Raw genomic sequence first — 16,235 nt, 5'->3', positions numbered from 1 at the left:
CGAGGCGGCTGGATGAGGCCATTTATTGTAAAGACATCATTATCTCTCTCTGGCAGGCACCTAGCTCCCATGCTGGCAGACACAGACCCAGGACATTTTGGGCAGGAAGGGTCAGGACAGAAGGAAGCAGCGAGACTGAGATGGGGAAGAGAAGAGGGGGAACAATGAGAGCCAATCTCGGTTTTGTTTCTAGGCCACTCTAGCAGGGGCCTTCCCCTGGTAAAGATAAATTACTTATAGAACATGTCATGCCCCTGATCCAGAGTGGAGCCTTAATACTCTTTGCCTGCAGTTAGAAATAATAAGATTTCTCTGAAGTCTCTGGGTCTAAATCCCCACCAGGGTGATTAAGCTTCTACATCCTTCTAAGATAGAGGCACCGGAGAGCTGACGGGTGGAGGATGTGAGAGACTTCTACCCCAAACTTCAATAAACACAGGCTCTGAGGCTTGGTTTGTCATGAGAAATTTTAAAAACGGAATCTGGTTCTTGGCTCATGGAGGGGAAGACCCACTCCCTTCTCCAGGGACCCGACAGAAGATTGTTTAGTGCCGCTGCCCTCATGCATGCTGCCTGAAGAGGCAGGCATTTGGCAGCTGTTAGCAGGAAGCATGCAGAACGGCACATTCAACACCACAATCCAGAAAGCACAGCTAAGCAGCCAAGCATCTGACAGCCCCACTTAGATGCATCCCTCCTTCCATGTTAGGGATCTGTTCACAGCAGGTTTTCAATTACAGCCCAGAACAGAGAAGAAAAAAACACATGGATAAAAAGAATCCATAGGGTATCTAAAAATATTACTCCTGCCAACAGCTTCAAGCACAAGTTCTACCTGGGGATGACAAAGCCCTACAACTCTCAAAGGATTAAATCCTGCTACTGACGTACCCACACTCCTAAGGTAAATCACAAGGAAAAATGCCATCCAGATGCATTTACAGGGCACTGGGAGAAATTCTTCAGAAACAAAGCATTTGTCTTTGAAGGTTTGGGGGAGGGGGTCAGGATGGGTTGAGATGCAACGAGACTGTCTTCCCTCTGGCGTGCAGTCTAGTGTGAGCCCTTGTCCCAACTATTTCCTCACCAGTGCTGCAAACCCAGAGTGGAGTGAACAGATGTGGTTTCTGCTCCTTCACTCTCCCCTGGCCACACTCCGATTAGGAGCCTGTGGACAAACCAAACAGCCCACAGGCAGGCAGTGTGGAGAGCAGCAGGAGAGCTAGCAGCATTGTGACTCACAGGGGACTCTCAGACGTGCTTACAGCTCTAGACAGAAAACCCTGTCAGCGGCAGTTTATACATGCTCTTTACCACACAGCAGGGCTGTGGAGCCTCCCGTGGAAGCAGCATACCCCTGGGCAGAGCCACATACTCAATATTAGATTTTATGGCTTCACACACAAAGACAGAGTACCTGGTCTATTCTGCATGGATCTCAGTGGAAGAAGGTGCGCCAGAAGGGACAAATGGGTAAGGTTTCCTTGCAAACAGAACTTGTTGAGGGAGAGTTGGTTTTGAAACTAGGAAGGAAAAATGTAGGGAGACGGTGAAATGGAAGAAGCATTAACTTTCTCCGTTTTCATAGCGAGCGGCATGGGGTGGGAGAAGATGCTGGGATGAGGTGGAACACACTCTAGTTTTATCACAGTGACCTTAATTCAGCATGTCCCAGCCACTGGATAAATGCATCCTCAGGGGAGCCCCACAATCATCCGGCACCTCGACCTGCCTGATTCCCTGGCATAGGAATTCTTTCTGGCCATTAAAGCCAGCTCAAAAGCCCTCACCCCATGCAGCTCCCCAGTGACTCCAGAAGAGCTATGGTGCATTCAATCAATCACTCTGGAAGTCAGTCAGGCATGAGGCAAATGGAGTACTACTGTGTCGAACGAGGAACTGGTACCAAGTGTCTAGGAGAAGGTCCACCGAGACGCTAGGATTTCCTCTGGCCTTGATCATTCCCTGTGTTCCCACACTGTCCCTGCCTACCTATCGCTACTATAAGTCACAGTATAGCAAAGATGAGTATCATCCATCACAATAGTATATGGAAATAGTATATGGTACATACAGTGCACGGTACCCAGCCTCTTAAATGCCCAGTGCACACTCTAAAAGGTATGTGGGTGTGCATGTATCTTGCAGATGATGTGGGGAAACTGCTCTGGGCTGTGAACCCCATCAACTCTATCACACTCCCTTTCCTAAAACGTCTCAGACACTCAAAGTCCTTAACTTGTTTTCTGGAAGCCTGGTCCTCTTTCAGACTAGGTAACATGAGAGGGAAGTGAGCAGTTGTTTTCAGCTTCCAGACTGACTGCAGTGGCCCAGAGCTCCCAGCCTTCACTCTCCTGTCAGCGGGACTTGGAGAACATGTCTGTGTATTCTGGGGGAGAGGCACATGGAATGAGGGGATACATATTTTGGACAGGGGAAGCACATGGGCCTGGGTCAGGAGAACAAAGGGGAGAGGTTCTGGTGCTAGTTTTACCAGACAGCCTAAAGGTTGAGTGAGCATCTCTGCTTCTTAAGATCCTTAATTCCTTCATCTTCATGCACATACATTAAAACACACATTCCCTGTCTAATTGCCAGGTAGCTACAAGATCCCAATGACATAATTAATACAAATGTGTGCATAGGCATGTATATACACACATGAACATACAAGAGAGTGGGAAGTCCAGGCGGAAATACATGAACCTGTTAAAATTATAATTTAAAGTGTGCCACTGGACCATCTAGTGCCACGTTGGGTAATTTATATGCTCTTTTAGGTCCATACCATTTTTAATTTATAGACATGCTCTATATGATAGGATGGTTTTTATTTTCTTCTTCATTCTTTTTGGGATTTTCCAAATTATATGTGACTGAAATTTATAATTCCATTATTGTCTAAATCAAATTTTATTTAAACAAAATAAATGGTGCATGGAGCTCAGGATTGAGTGGTGTGTGTGTGTGTGTGTGTGTGTGTGTTGTGTGTGTATGTGTGTGTGTGTACTCGCATGTGCATGCAAGGAGCTCAGTGGCAGAGATCTTAGCATGCTCAAGGCCTTGGTTTTGATCTTCAACACTGGGGAAGGAAAAGAAATGGTTTTATCAAATATACTTTGCAATTTAGAGATTGATTACAGTTTTTCAAATTATGTCTAGATTTTTCTGTATAAAAATTCAAGATTTAGCTGGATGTGGAGGCAAAGGCCTTTAATCCCAGCACTCAGGAGGCAGAGGCAGGCAGATCTCTGTGAGTTCAAGGTCTGTCTGGTTTACAAATCAAGAGTCAAGGCAGGGCAATACAATGAGACCCTGCCTAAAGGATGCTGGAAAGCAACTGAAGAAGATAGTGTCAACCTTCAGCCTGCGCACCTCTGTGCACAAATGCATCTCTGCACTTCCATGTATGTACCACACACAAGTAAATTCCCACATGAACAGACTGCACTAGAAGTACAGCAGGTGTTAAGGACACATATCTAAGACTCAGCCTGGTACCTCCATTCATGCAACAATTGGGAGAGCCCAAGGAATCTTAGAGGTGGGGACACAACTCATACTAAGAGGTACTAGCCACTGCTCTCCCCAGTAGAGAACATCCAGGTCTACTTTCCAAAATAACCGCCATTTCTCTATAGCGCCTGATAAGCCCCACTTTCCCCCAGACGTACATCTATTCCTTGATGGAGTTGGTATACAGATCACCAGCCATCACATCTCACCTACGATGCCAGAGGGTTACCTAGTTAACTCAGCTCTGCAAACAGCTCTTATCCCTCCCCACTCCACCTCTGCAGCTCTTAGAGGATCCCAGTGGGTCCGAGTACTTCTTTCATCCTCAAAGGCTTTCTAGAAAAGGCAGAATGGTGGGGAGCAGGCTGAAGGGCATAGTCACAGACAAACTCAGCTGCATCCTCAGGGTCAGCTGAAGAGAATGGACAATGGGAGGAAACTGAGAGCCTGGGAGTAGCTTAGTAAGAGGACCCGGGTTCCATCTGCATCACCAGCCATAACAAAACCATAAGCAAAGAAGGAAATGAAGGAACTGAAGGAAGCTTGACAAACATTTAAGGAGGGGGTTGAGTAAGCCATGTGAGACAAGGGAAGAGGGAACATGAGAGACTGGGGTCATCTGTGCTTCTGTAGCAGCAGAGGTTGTGGTGCACACTACCATATGTACAGTGCACACTCTCATGTGCTCCACTTGTGCCGGGTGATGTCTGAAGCCCTTTACAGGCATCACACTTTACAGACTCACTGATGCAGCCCTTTACAATGCTGACGTAAGCATTGTGATTGTCCACATTTCACTGAAGAAATTGATACAAATGGGTAAAGGTGATGCGCCCACCATAACCTAGCGAGTGGGTGGCACGGCTAGAATGGAAGCCTGGAGTGTGGCTCAAGAATGTAAGCTTCCAGCCTGTCCTGACACTGTTCCCAAACACTAATGCCCCCCAGTTCCCTCCCATTGCCCCAAGGCAAGGTGGCAGCTGGTGACAGCTAGGCACCAGTGCTACTGTTTATAAATCTTGGAACAGGGCTTCTTTCCAGATGTACTGTGCTGGCTGGCTTTATGTTAATTTGACACAGACTAGAGTCACCTGAATGAAAGGAGGGAGCCCCAGTTGAGAAAATGCCTCCCTAAGATTTGGCTGTATGGCATTTTCTTAATTAGTGTTTAATGGGGAGGGCCCAGCCCATTGTTGGTAGGGTCATCCCCCGGCTAGTGGTTCTATAAAAAAGCAGGTGAACCAGCTATGGGGAGCAAGCTAGTAAGCAGCACTCCTCTATGGCCTCTGCATCAACTCCTGCCTCAAGGTTCCTGCCTAGTTTGAGTTCCTCCCCAACTTGCTGTTGATCATGATGTCTTATCCCAGCAGCAGAAACTCTAAGTCATATGTTATGAGACTCAGCTCACTGCTTACACAGGTGTTCTTGCATGTGCTCCAATGTCCAAAAGGCTGGGCAGCTCTTGTCCACTTTATATAACCACAAAGGCCTCATAGTTACCTCCTCACTACTACTCAATTAATTTTAACCTTCCAGAAATCTCTTCTTGTTCTGAGACACCACAGTATTTTGTGCTCTGTCATTTTATAGAAGATGAATTACAAACCAGTGTCTAAGCACATTACTCATGGCAGTCCAGAATGAAGTGTAAGGTGATGGATCTTCTCCCGTCTGACCTGGGAGTTGGTAGATGTGGTTTGTGGTAACATCACTAGGTGTAAGGGGAAAAAGGAAGGCATATTTGAGCAGAAGCTGGTCAAATTTAACAGGCAGTAAGTGTCAGGAGCCAATGAGCTCTGTCAGAGGACTGTCTGTGAGATTCCACAGAGCTGGAGGTTTTTGTTTTTTGTTTTTTTCCCCCAGACCTCTATGTGTAGAAGGGCTCTGCCCTGTGGTTCAAATTGGCTGCAGTGACATTGACATGGGGTGATATTCTGTAGGCCTTCAAGAGGGCTGTGATGCTCAGATCCCCAGAGGCAAACCCTCAGGCTCATCTTCTCCCTCTGCTCCCATCCTGGGATCATGAGGAGCCTTTACAGCCATGTTGCAATTCCTGGTGGGAGGAATAACATCAGAAGGATAGAGAAGCAGGGACAGGAAGTGTGTGTTTACAGAATACAAACCCAAACAGTAGTAAAGGGGGCACAGTATAAAGGCCAAGAAAGCAGGCTAAGCTAGCCATCTTAGCTCATTAACACAGTCACAAGGCCCTCCGACACTCGTCCCTGCCTTCTTTCCACCCTTAATAGCCAACAATCATTCTTCTGTGGAAGAATGACAGCAGCCACTTTTCACTCAGCTTACAATCCAAACAGTCCTGCCAGCAATGTTCCTTGGTACATCATCATGGTGTTTTGCTGCATAAAAATGCCCTGTAAGTGCATCTTCTATGTGCCATACAGAATACTAGAAGATGGTCCTCAGGTAGGACTCAGTAAAATTCACACCTCTGCTGCTTCATCAAGGACATTCTTAAGTGAAAATGGCTGTGACGTAGGTGGCAGTGAGGAACAGCATGGGCGGGACCACAGCTCTGTGCCCCTGCCTTAACTGCCTTCCACTATCACTGTGCAACAATAAATAATACTCAACCACTACGCTGAAAGCTTTTTTGGTCTTGCAGAGCCCCTGGAAGGGTTTCTGGAAGGGTGCCACATTTGTGAACCTCTGTGCTGGACAATGAGGAGGGAGCCAGGAGCACTGTGGCCTTCAAGCCAGCTGTGATATGCAATGCAAACAGTAGCCACTCAGAGGCAGGCTAGACAGGTGGCTGCAGCAGGCCAGAGAGAGGTAAAGAAGGCTTATGGCAGAGGCAAGGGTGGCAAGGACGGGGAGGGCCTGCTATAGAATGAGGGAGGAAACCACGGAGGCCGAAATTGTCCTGCCAAATGACTGGAGACAGAGGAGGAGGTCACAGTTTATGACCACCCTTGAAAGAGGGGACAGCATCTGCTTCCTCTCTAACACAGGCTAGCCACAGGATGGAGCCTCGATGCAGGTGTAATGAAGATAGGCTTTTTAACCAAAGGCAGCCGTTTGAACAGCAGTGCCAACAGAGGAGGGGAGGACTTGGGGTGGGCACTCAGGAGGTGGGGAGCAGGGGAAGATGGCAGTGCCAGCAGGAGGCTTCAGGTGACAACAGGTGACACCCAGCAGCTGGTACTGTGCCATAGGTTAGGCTAAAACAACCTTACTCAACCTTCATGTGTCCCAAATCAGTCACTGAGGCTTGATGGATATAACCTGCCTGGCATGATGAGGCTCCTGCTAGAGCAAAAGACAGAACATGCCGCAACCTCAGTCTATGAGCCATGTCTGGGATATAAATGTACAGACAGAATTCTAACATTTCCTTGGGAAGAACAAGACTCAACGGAAACCACAATTTCACCTTGGACACTTCTGCTGAACTTGGTTTCATCTTGTTACCGAGTGGCAGCTTTATCTTACATGTTTTACTTACTGTTCTATTCTCCTTCTGTCCCTCTGCCATTTTGTCCTGTAAAGGATGTGATCCTGTTTACTAAGTAACTGTTACAGGATGTTACTGGGACCTGAGAAGGCTAATCCATCAACTGCTTAGATGACCTTGAACTCATGCCTTTCTCTGGAAATATGGGAAGGGTCAACTCAACAGAACATAAAAAAATAAGTGGGGGCTGGGATGATGGCTCTTCCAATAAAGGAACCTGATGACTTGAGTCCGACCCCTGGAACCCACATGGTAGATGCAGAGGACCAACACTTGAAAGTTGTTCTGTGACAGCCACATACAGCATGTTGCTCCCACACCCAACGAACACAAATTAAATAAAGATGGGTGAATGGTACATCCAATCTTACCCACAAGGTTCTTCAACTCGGCAGTGACACTCGTAAACTTGAAGTCTCAGAGGTATCCCAAGATTGGGGTCTTCCAGCCACAGGTTAGCCGCTGCCCTCTGTCTAGTCAGTGTCCTTTAGTCTGCCACCTGCTTCTGCTTCATCTCCTCCAGCACAGAATTCTTCAAGAAGCAGAAGGAGAGAGAGTGTGAAAGAGGACCAGAGGAGACGCTGATCAGCCCAAGTGCCCCAGCTCTGTGAGTGACACTTGGAAGCAGGTGTACACACAGGAGTCACAGATGTCTCAAGCTGACACTTCCCAGCTGCTTGTTTGGGAGATGTTCTTAAGAGCTTGCTCCTGGTGGCCAGGCCCAAGTCTCACAGGCGATGGGGTAATGGTGCCAGCAAGATAAAGCAGCCCTGAGAGTAGCAGGTGGTAAGAATGGAGTCAGTTTTTGTGCCCAAAACAATCATCGCTGATTCCCAATGTGATGACTTCATTTTCTGTAGGCACAGGTGCTGTTTTTAACTCCCTGGCTTTAGTTATCATGTGTCCAAGTTGCTCAACTTTTGCTCTGTGAAACACACTTGCACTTCCTCTTTTCTCTAGGGAAAAGCACTGAAAAATGTGCTTAAGTGTGAATTCTGAGCTTCTGCGCCAAAGTCTCCAAGTTTCTAAGTGGAAACTGGATGCGTCTCAACATTACCTCAAATCACATTTGCCAAGCTGGACTTGTCCCCAGCCCCTATCATGGCTTCCTTCCTCCTGATTTCTCTTCTTCTCTATCTGATTACATCATCCTGCCAGCCGCCTAGTCAGAACCATTAAGTCATTTCTCCTCCCTCTATGTGAGTTCCAAATGCTCATATTGCCAGGCCGTTCCCTCAGCCTTGTCTATAGCTCCTCACAAAGGAATCCTCAGACTGGAGAGATGGCTCAGCAGTTAAGAGCACTTGTTGCTCTTGTGGAGGACATGAGTTCAAGTTCCAGTACCCACATGATAGCTGACAACCATCTGTAACTCTAGTTCCAGAGAATCTGACAAAGAAATTCCCATTTATCTGTCAAGGCCCATCGCAACTTCCCGAGGGGACACTACCAGAGAGGACGCTACCAGCTAGACAAGTGGTCTGGACTCTTCCTACTCACTCCAGCATCTTACCCAGCTCCCATTATTCCATTACAACACAAAATCCACACTGTGAGTTTCCCACCAGCCTGTAAACTCCTTAAAGACAGGACATGGTAGATATTTTCATTTAGGTATTTTAGCATTTAATACAGCATCTGGCACAAAAGGGCTCCAGTGAATCTGAATGAATCACTTCATTCACAAAGTATCCTGCTCACGGCCTGTTAGAGACTTCAGCACATTGGACAGCCCTAACGATTGTGCTTTTTATTCCCAAAGGACTCTCCCAGTGCTCAGTGAAACTACTTCTAGGGCCCAAGGAAGTTTGGCTGGTCTGTCTTCCTGTTCCCACTACTGCCCTTCCAGAGTCGGCCTTGAACATCTATGAACTTTAACTTCCTGCCTTCAGTGTTACTATAGGCTAGCAATTATTTTTCTGTAAAGGGACAAATAAGATAGTAAATACTGGGGCTGGAGAGATGGCTCGGCGGTTAAGAGCACTGGCTGCTCTTCCAAAGGTCCTGAGTTCAATTCTCAGCAACCACGTGGTGGCTCACAACCATAATGAGATCTGACACCCTCTTCTGGTGTGTCTGAAGATAGCTACAGTGTACTCATATAAATAAAAGTAAATAAATAATATTTTTAAAAAGATAGTAAATACTTCACACTTTGTGTGCCACATGGTTGTTGCTTCGTCTGCTCTGTTTTTAGGGAAAAGTGCAGCCACAGGTTGTATGCAAATGAATGATGATGACATATGTCAACCACACCTTAGTCCTGGATACCAGAGTTTGAATTTCACATACTTTTTGTGTCTCACGAAATGTTCGTCTCCTTTTAGTTCTCTATCTCCAAGCTCTTAACACTGCAAGAAAGCACTCTTAAGTTGTGGTACCTACAAAAACAGTTGGCAAACCATAATTTGACAACAACTAGTCTACTGTAAACAAAACAAAAGCAAGATTCAGAATTCCATGATAGACTCTGTATTTCCAGCCATTTGGAGCCACTCTAGAGCTGAGGATGTAGAAGGCATATGGGCTTTCAAACACTAGGTTCTAGGTTCAGCTTCGAGCCCTGGCATCCACTAGCAGCACAAGGCATGTACCTTAACCCCTCTTCACTGATATAACCTACAAAACAGGGACAATAACATATGCTGTAAGACAGTATGTCAAACTATGACACCAGCGCCTAGAATTTAAGAGGCACTCCATAACTCCCATTATTACACCTTGTGAGACAGCCTCCCCATGTCAACTATAGCTCTGGAAAGCAACCTAGACAGACACTCTGGAAACTATCACAAGAGAACATGGTGTCCACAAAAAGACAAAAGCAGAGAGGGGCTTAGCTGTGTTAGTTATATACACAGGAGTCGAAGAGTCCAGTGAGCCTAGCTGTCCTGTTGCCACTCCTAATTCCTTTGCGCCACTTTCCCTCTTTACCAAGAACTTTGAGACTCACAGAACACAAGGGGTCCATCACTTGACTTTTAAGATAGAGAACATCTGGGGGACACAGAAAAGGCTACGGTTAATGGCATTTCGAGCCTTGATCCCAAAAGCCGGACCTGAGCCTGTAATGTCTCTGCTAGATGTCTAATAGGTGTCATTGCCCCTGCTGGGGTGACTCAGGCTTCCCTTCAGTGCCCAGACCTGCCTTCCTACAGTATGCCTACCCTCTCTTCCAGAAGTCTTTACCTGCAGTCCAGCCAAAGGGGTCAAAGGCCACTACTTCTACCTGACTGCCATAAATAATTCCAGCTTCCAGCAAGTGTGCATAACTTACCCAGATTACCCATGATGCTTCATCACAGTCTCCCCTAGGCTGAGCCAGGAGAGTAGTGGACTAACTCTGGGTCCCTCGCCTAGCACAGAGCTGTCGCTTCATGAGTCAGTGAGACTTCTGAAGCATTCTCCCCTTAAACGTTTTTTAGCTGGACCCTGATTAGCAGACTGAGCAGAGTGTGGGTCACAGCCAGGGAGAGGGAAAACCTCAGAGAGAGGAAAGCAGCATAACCAATGGGATCCGAGCGATGGAAAATAGGTTTTGGGGATGAGGTGAAAGCAGCCAGGCGGTGTAGCCTGGAGAAGCGAAGATGAGGCCTAACTGGATTCTGGCTTTAAGTACAGAAAAGGTTCTCATGAGAAAATCTTGATCTCATCCCCCCTTTATAATCAAAGGGAACTTTTCCATATTCATGGACAACAGAACAATAAGAACTCACTTAAGTTAAGGCCAGGGGGTTTTAAGCTGGGGGAACTAAATTAGACACCGCTTTCTAGAGACACCATACTGTTGCTCTTTTTGGCAAGTGAACTGGAGGGGCCTTGCTTGCAACTCTTGCTGAAGGCTGTGGGAAAGGAAATGAACACCTGCTCCGGTCCTGTTTACTGTGGAGACAGGTGTGGGAAATCCGGGTCAGGTGAGATTTTCTATCAAGTTGTTGATGTTTTAATGGACTGTTTCCCATCGAGTACTCTTGTGGTGTCATGCTTTGGAATCTCATGGCGGAATCACCGAGAATTTTTAAGCTTCTTGATGGGACAATGAAAAGAGAGAACGGCAATGTTGGAGGAAGACAGTGGAGAGAATGACCCAGTGTGTGTGTGTAATATGTACATATTATACAGATGTGTACATATTACATATAATTATGTATGTGTGTATATACACACATGCACACACTCACAGACACACTTCCTATGAAATCAGTACCAAACAGGTGATTAATTACTAACATTGCTGCTTTTGTTCAGTAAGCACCTGCTGCCTGCTGGCCACTGAACTGCTTAGTGTCATTTTGGTCTTCAGAGCAGCCCTATGCACTAGGGAACACCTGTACCCCATTTTCTAGATGAAGAAACCTGAAACTACACAAAGTTAAATAACTTTTTCCAAGTCACACAGCTAGCCAGTGACAGGGCCAGCACTCAAACCCAGACCAACTTAAAGTCTGTACACTCCCTATGGCTTCTCCATGGGGTGGGGGGGTGGGGAGAGTTGGGAGTTTAAACCCTTCTTTCTGAATCTAGGTTTGTCCTCTTGGCTTTATCTTTAGGCAGGGAGAGCAAAGCAACACACAGTGTTGGCAAGATAGCAGAGCTCTCAAAGTGAGCCCTAACCCTCTATTTTGGGAAAGGAGGCCAAGAAACACAATGTGGGATGAGTAAGGCCTGGACTGAAGGCCAGACCCCTGGCTCCAGCTCTGTCTATCACAGATTCTTGTTGAATCTGATGGTGAAAAAAATGATGAGCCATTATGATGCTGTTGACGTATCACAGGACCTGTATCTGAAACCCAAGGGTGCCCACGGCCTCTATAAACTCTTTCTAAGATTGTAGGAGTGGAGGACAGAGATGCGCTGACTGAGAGCATGGTGACAGCAGCCACAGGTTCATGTAACCTGCACAAGCAGACTTAGACCGGGCATCTCCAGTGCTTCTCAGTTGAAGCCTCCTCATTCATGTCTCTACTCTGGATGCTTTGTTCCGGTCAGTCTCTGTCCACAACCACAGTCAACAGAAGCCTTATCATGGCATCCAGAGCCCTGCAGCATAATGGAAAGAATACGAGCCTCTGAACTCAACACTCCTGTGTGAACCATGCTGTCACTTACTAGCTACCCAGCCTTAGCAAAGCTACTGTAATCTTCCCGAGGTCTGGTTTCCTGGTCTTTACATTGGGGATAAATATGCCTCTACTACAGAGGTCGTGAGGATTGAGTAAACCATAGTGGGTAAACTGTGTGGCTCACTGCAGGCCATGACGCATGCTGAATGTTAGCGCTCTCCCCTCCTCGAAGTCTGTGTCTCCTCACAGCTCTTCCCCAGTGTGCCTGTGCTCACATGTGTGTGTGTTCCCTTCCATGCATTTCTGCCTCCAGACATGGCCCCAGCTGCCCTTTCTCCCAGGAAAGAAGTCCCTCCATGTTCCAGCCTTCAGGAATCTGGTCATGCAGGGATTGATTTCTCCTCCTCCTCCCTAACTCCCACTTGGTTTCATTTACCCAAGTCAATCTGACTTCAGTTATTTATGTACTGATCCATCTTCCTAACTATCCACGAGGGAGACGGCTTCCAGGACACAATTACTTATAGGAGAGCAAAAACCATGCTGTTATCATTGGTGCACATTTCTCAGCACCAGAGGCTCTCTGACAGCAGGAGCTTCGTATGTTGCTGAATAGAATCTTTCCATCCGACAGTGGGAATCTTTATTGAAAGATCTAGAACTGCGTTTTTCTGAAAGCTGCGCCTTTTACCGGCTGACATAAGCAGACAGTTTTTGTATTCCCGGGGATCACAGAGCCTTGTGAGTACTGGCCCAACAATCTTGTAGGCATATTCATATTCCTAAGCTAAGATCTGCTAGTACTCATGTGGACTTGTGTCATTGCTTTGTCCATCCTTCTGGCACATCTTGGACTCCTCTTGGGATATCTCTTCAGCACGAGGATGGCTTTCAATCACAGAGGAAGAGGGCTCCTGGAGCAAGCTCTCCACCCCATTGGGTAGATGACTGCCGTGACGACTATACCGAAAGTCCATAACTATAAGACCAGAAAACAGTGGAAATGCTTCCTATCTGCCTTGGTTTCCAAGTCCAGAACAGTTTAAGGTACTTAAAACTATAGTCCAGTCCATAGTAAGTGTCTGATAAATGTCAACTTTATCAACCAGGTAGAGCTCCTCAGGAGCCCGCATAGGCAGAGCTTAGCAATTGATGGCAGCCTGGGCATCACAGAGTCCATCTCAAAGAATTAAAATCAATTCATTTAAGTTTTTTTTTAATTTTTAATTTTGTAGAGAACCAGAAAGATGGCTCAGTAGTTAACGGCATGTGCTACTCTTGCAAAGGACCTGAGTTATTGAACATTCATGTTGAATGGCTCAAAATGACCTAAAATTCCAGCTTCAGAGAATCCAACACCCTCTTATGATCTTCCTGGGGACCTATACTCATGTGCACACATGCACAATTAAAAAATACAAATAAGTCAGATGTGGTGGAGGCACACCTTTACTCCCAGCACGTGGGAGGATCTCTCTGAGTGTAAGACCAGCTTGCGCATGTCCTGAATTCCAGTCAGAGAGACATGGTTCAATGCTGTCTCAAATTAATTCACTAGAGTAGAATTGGAAAAAACAAGTGCCTGGACATGTCACTTCCAGAACTCTCTATCCTTGACTGAGTCCTTGTGTAACCTTGCTTGAGCCTTTCCCCACTGCACGAGATAAAGGTAGTGTAACTAGATGGTTTCTATGCTCTTTCTGCCTTCGTGTGTGTGTGTGTGTGTGTGTGTGTGTGTGTGTGTGTGTGTGAGAGAGAGAGAGAGAGAGAGAGAGAGAGAGAGAGAGAGAGAGAGAGAGAGATCAACAAAGAACTTTCTATTCCATATGCTGGGGCTGTTGGAAGGAAAAATGTGAATTTGTAGCTGCTGGTCTCACATGGAAGGGACTACTGTTTACCAAGTCCAAGGGCAGAACAATTGATTAGTCGGCCACCTGTGAGCTTTCCTGTCCCTGAACTATATCACAGACTAGACAGGTCCCTGAACACTGCACAACTTCTCTCGTAACTAAACTCAACAATAGCAAGGCCAGGGTCTGAAATCAGTAACAGCAATGAAGAATCTTGGTTCATGAAGGATTCCTGCGCCTTTGAGCCTCTGATGCCTGTGAGTAGAGAGGCATCCAGCTAAACCAGGGCCCTCCTTAGCCATGAAGGAAAACATGAGGTCTCCTTCCAATCCCGACAGCTTGTAAAACAAAGACCAAAGAGAGGAGGGAAAAAAAGCCACTGACTCATTTGACCACAAGCGTCACAGAGACCTACTATGTGCCAGTCCTGTACCATGAAGAGAAGGTATGACATAGACCTGGCTCCTTGCCACCAACTGTGGTCAGGGTACCTATGAGTGATGTACCCCAAGACAGACTTTGCTAAGGAGTCTATAGGAAGTTCAGTCTCTGCTACAGGAGACTGGAATGGGAACGTCCAATCAGCAGAAAGGCGAGAAGCTTCACCAAGGAGGTTATCAGATGTGGTGTGAGCACCCGTGAAGAAGCTGCCGAAGGTGCCAAATCATCGGATGACTACGGACCGTACGACAGGAGACCATGCTCTTCCTAGCTAAGCGTGTGCTGCAATTTGCCAGTTTGTTCTTAGAACTTCTCTCTCCATGGGCTGGCTGGTGCCAGGCCCTCTGCCTGCCAGATCTGCACTAGAGCAATGATACTCCTATGCAAGCCAAAGACCCTGAATTATAAAAAGAGGGACACTGAGGTGGGACCAGCATGCTTGGAAGGGGCTCCACACTTCCTGGCTAGTTCACTTCTATACACAATCCTGACCCTGTGTCTAGTCTTCCCAGCACTCCCAGCCCAGGCCCCTTTAGAAGCGAAGGACAGTGGGCTGAAGCTCTTTGATGGCTGGGGATCCAGGGAAACACTATGCATCAACTACTCAGCTGGTTCTTGGCACATGGCCTGTGGTCAACAAGGTTTAGCTCCCTCCTCATACCACAAGGTCAATTCCACGTGTAAATCCCAGAGGCTCCAAGGCTCAGGTTACATCAGCTCCCCCCCACCCCCCCAGGGCCTCCCTGAAATATGCCAGACCAAAAATACTCTTCCCTGGAAATCACAACAGTATGTATTAGTATGATTGCATGTGGGCAATTTACATATAGTCATACTAAACCCTCACAGTGACATTATTATTTCCATTTTTAAAAGCTCTGAGAGAGATGAATGAGTTGTTCTAGGAGAGGGGAAAGCATTGCTGACCCCCAAAGTCACGCACTCCCACGCTCTTCCCTAGCCTCTGATGGTCCACAGTCCTACAGCTACAGGAAAGAGACTGCATCCTACCCACACTCCTACTTCACTGTTGAAAAAAATGTGGCAGAAGCATTTATACACTGTATTGCAAAATAAGTGGAAACAGTCAATTTAACACAAGGAAGTACACATAATTTCATAACGTCCTCACGCCAGTGGACTGTCTGAGCCTTGAGCCCTACCAGTCTTGAGAGTATCCTTGTTTGGTCTGAGGCTCAAACTCCATATAGACTGAGCCTCGACAGCCGGTACCCACCGGGTCCCGACCTGTCACAACCCAAGCCCGTCCATAGATATAGGCTGAGAGCCCGAAATAGGATTTTATAGGTTGTAGTCTGGGCAGGGAAGCAGCTTTGAGGGCAGTTCTAAAAGGATGTCCCCTTCGGCTGCTCCTCCGCCGAAGAATCGGGTCGTGACCTCGAGCTGCTCGGAAGGCCCTGACTGCCTCTCCCGGGCGACTGCACCGCCACACTCCAGACCCCGGCCCCGTTTCCCCGCCGAAGGACTCCTCGCTGGCTCACTTTTTACCTTAGTTGACCACCGCGGGAACGGCCGCGCGCACCCCCACCTGCAGGTTTCAGTCGAGAACGCGGAAAAGGCGGAGCCAAACTCAGGGGGAGGGCCCGGGCCGAAGGGGGCGTGAGGGGGAGGAGTCACGCCTGCGCCCCGAGGGCCACACTCGGTTAGAGGCAAGGCCAGTGCATTGCGCAGGCGTGGCGTATCTATCAGCTCGTCTTCGTGATGTTGCTGATTTCTTTTCCTAGCAGAAAGTGGAAGACGCTGCAGGTGCAAATAGTTACTTCCGCGAGCCAGAACAGAGCCTTGTATAAACCTGAGGGCAGCTCTGTTAAGTAAAGTTTATTTTTGAGACAAGGCCTTGTTGTATACTCCGGATTGACCTCAAACTCGTTT

At 47.2% G+C, this 16,235-nt stretch overlaps 1 protein-coding gene across 5 annotated transcripts in view; it reads right to left on the bottom strand.

Annotated features, from left to right (window-relative positions):
• The window catches only part of Mknk1 (MAPK interacting serine/threonine kinase 1), a 40,634-nt gene extending 24,603 nt beyond the window's left edge, over positions 1-16,031 (bottom strand). Inside the window, exons 1-3 of one of the 5 annotated variants that reach the window (XM_031378255.1) lie at positions 15,852-16,031; positions 7,360-7,520; positions 1,418-1,523 (exon numbers count right to left, since the gene is read on the bottom strand). In XM_031378255.1, coding sequence (XP_031234115.1) covers positions 1,418-1,433 — 16 coding nt within the window. In that variant the 5' untranslated portion in view covers positions 1,434-1,523; positions 7,360-7,520; positions 15,852-16,031. The remainder of the gene's footprint in view (positions 1-1,417; positions 1,524-7,359; positions 7,521-15,851) is intronic. The other 4 variants (XM_031378254.1, XM_031378256.1, XM_031378252.1 and 1 more) reach the window with 4 other exon arrangements.
• Between the last annotated feature and the right edge of the window lie 204 nt (positions 16,032-16,235).

The sequence above is a fragment of the Mastomys coucha genome, unplaced genomic scaffold, assembly GCF_008632895.1.
Source record: "Mastomys coucha isolate ucsf_1 unplaced genomic scaffold, UCSF_Mcou_1 pScaffold18, whole genome shotgun sequence".
In the NCBI taxonomy this organism is placed as follows: domain Eukaryota; kingdom Metazoa; phylum Chordata; class Mammalia; order Rodentia; family Muridae; genus Mastomys; species Mastomys coucha.
Note: the sequence above shows the minus strand (reverse complement) of the source record. Positions and strands in the feature narration are given on the sequence as shown.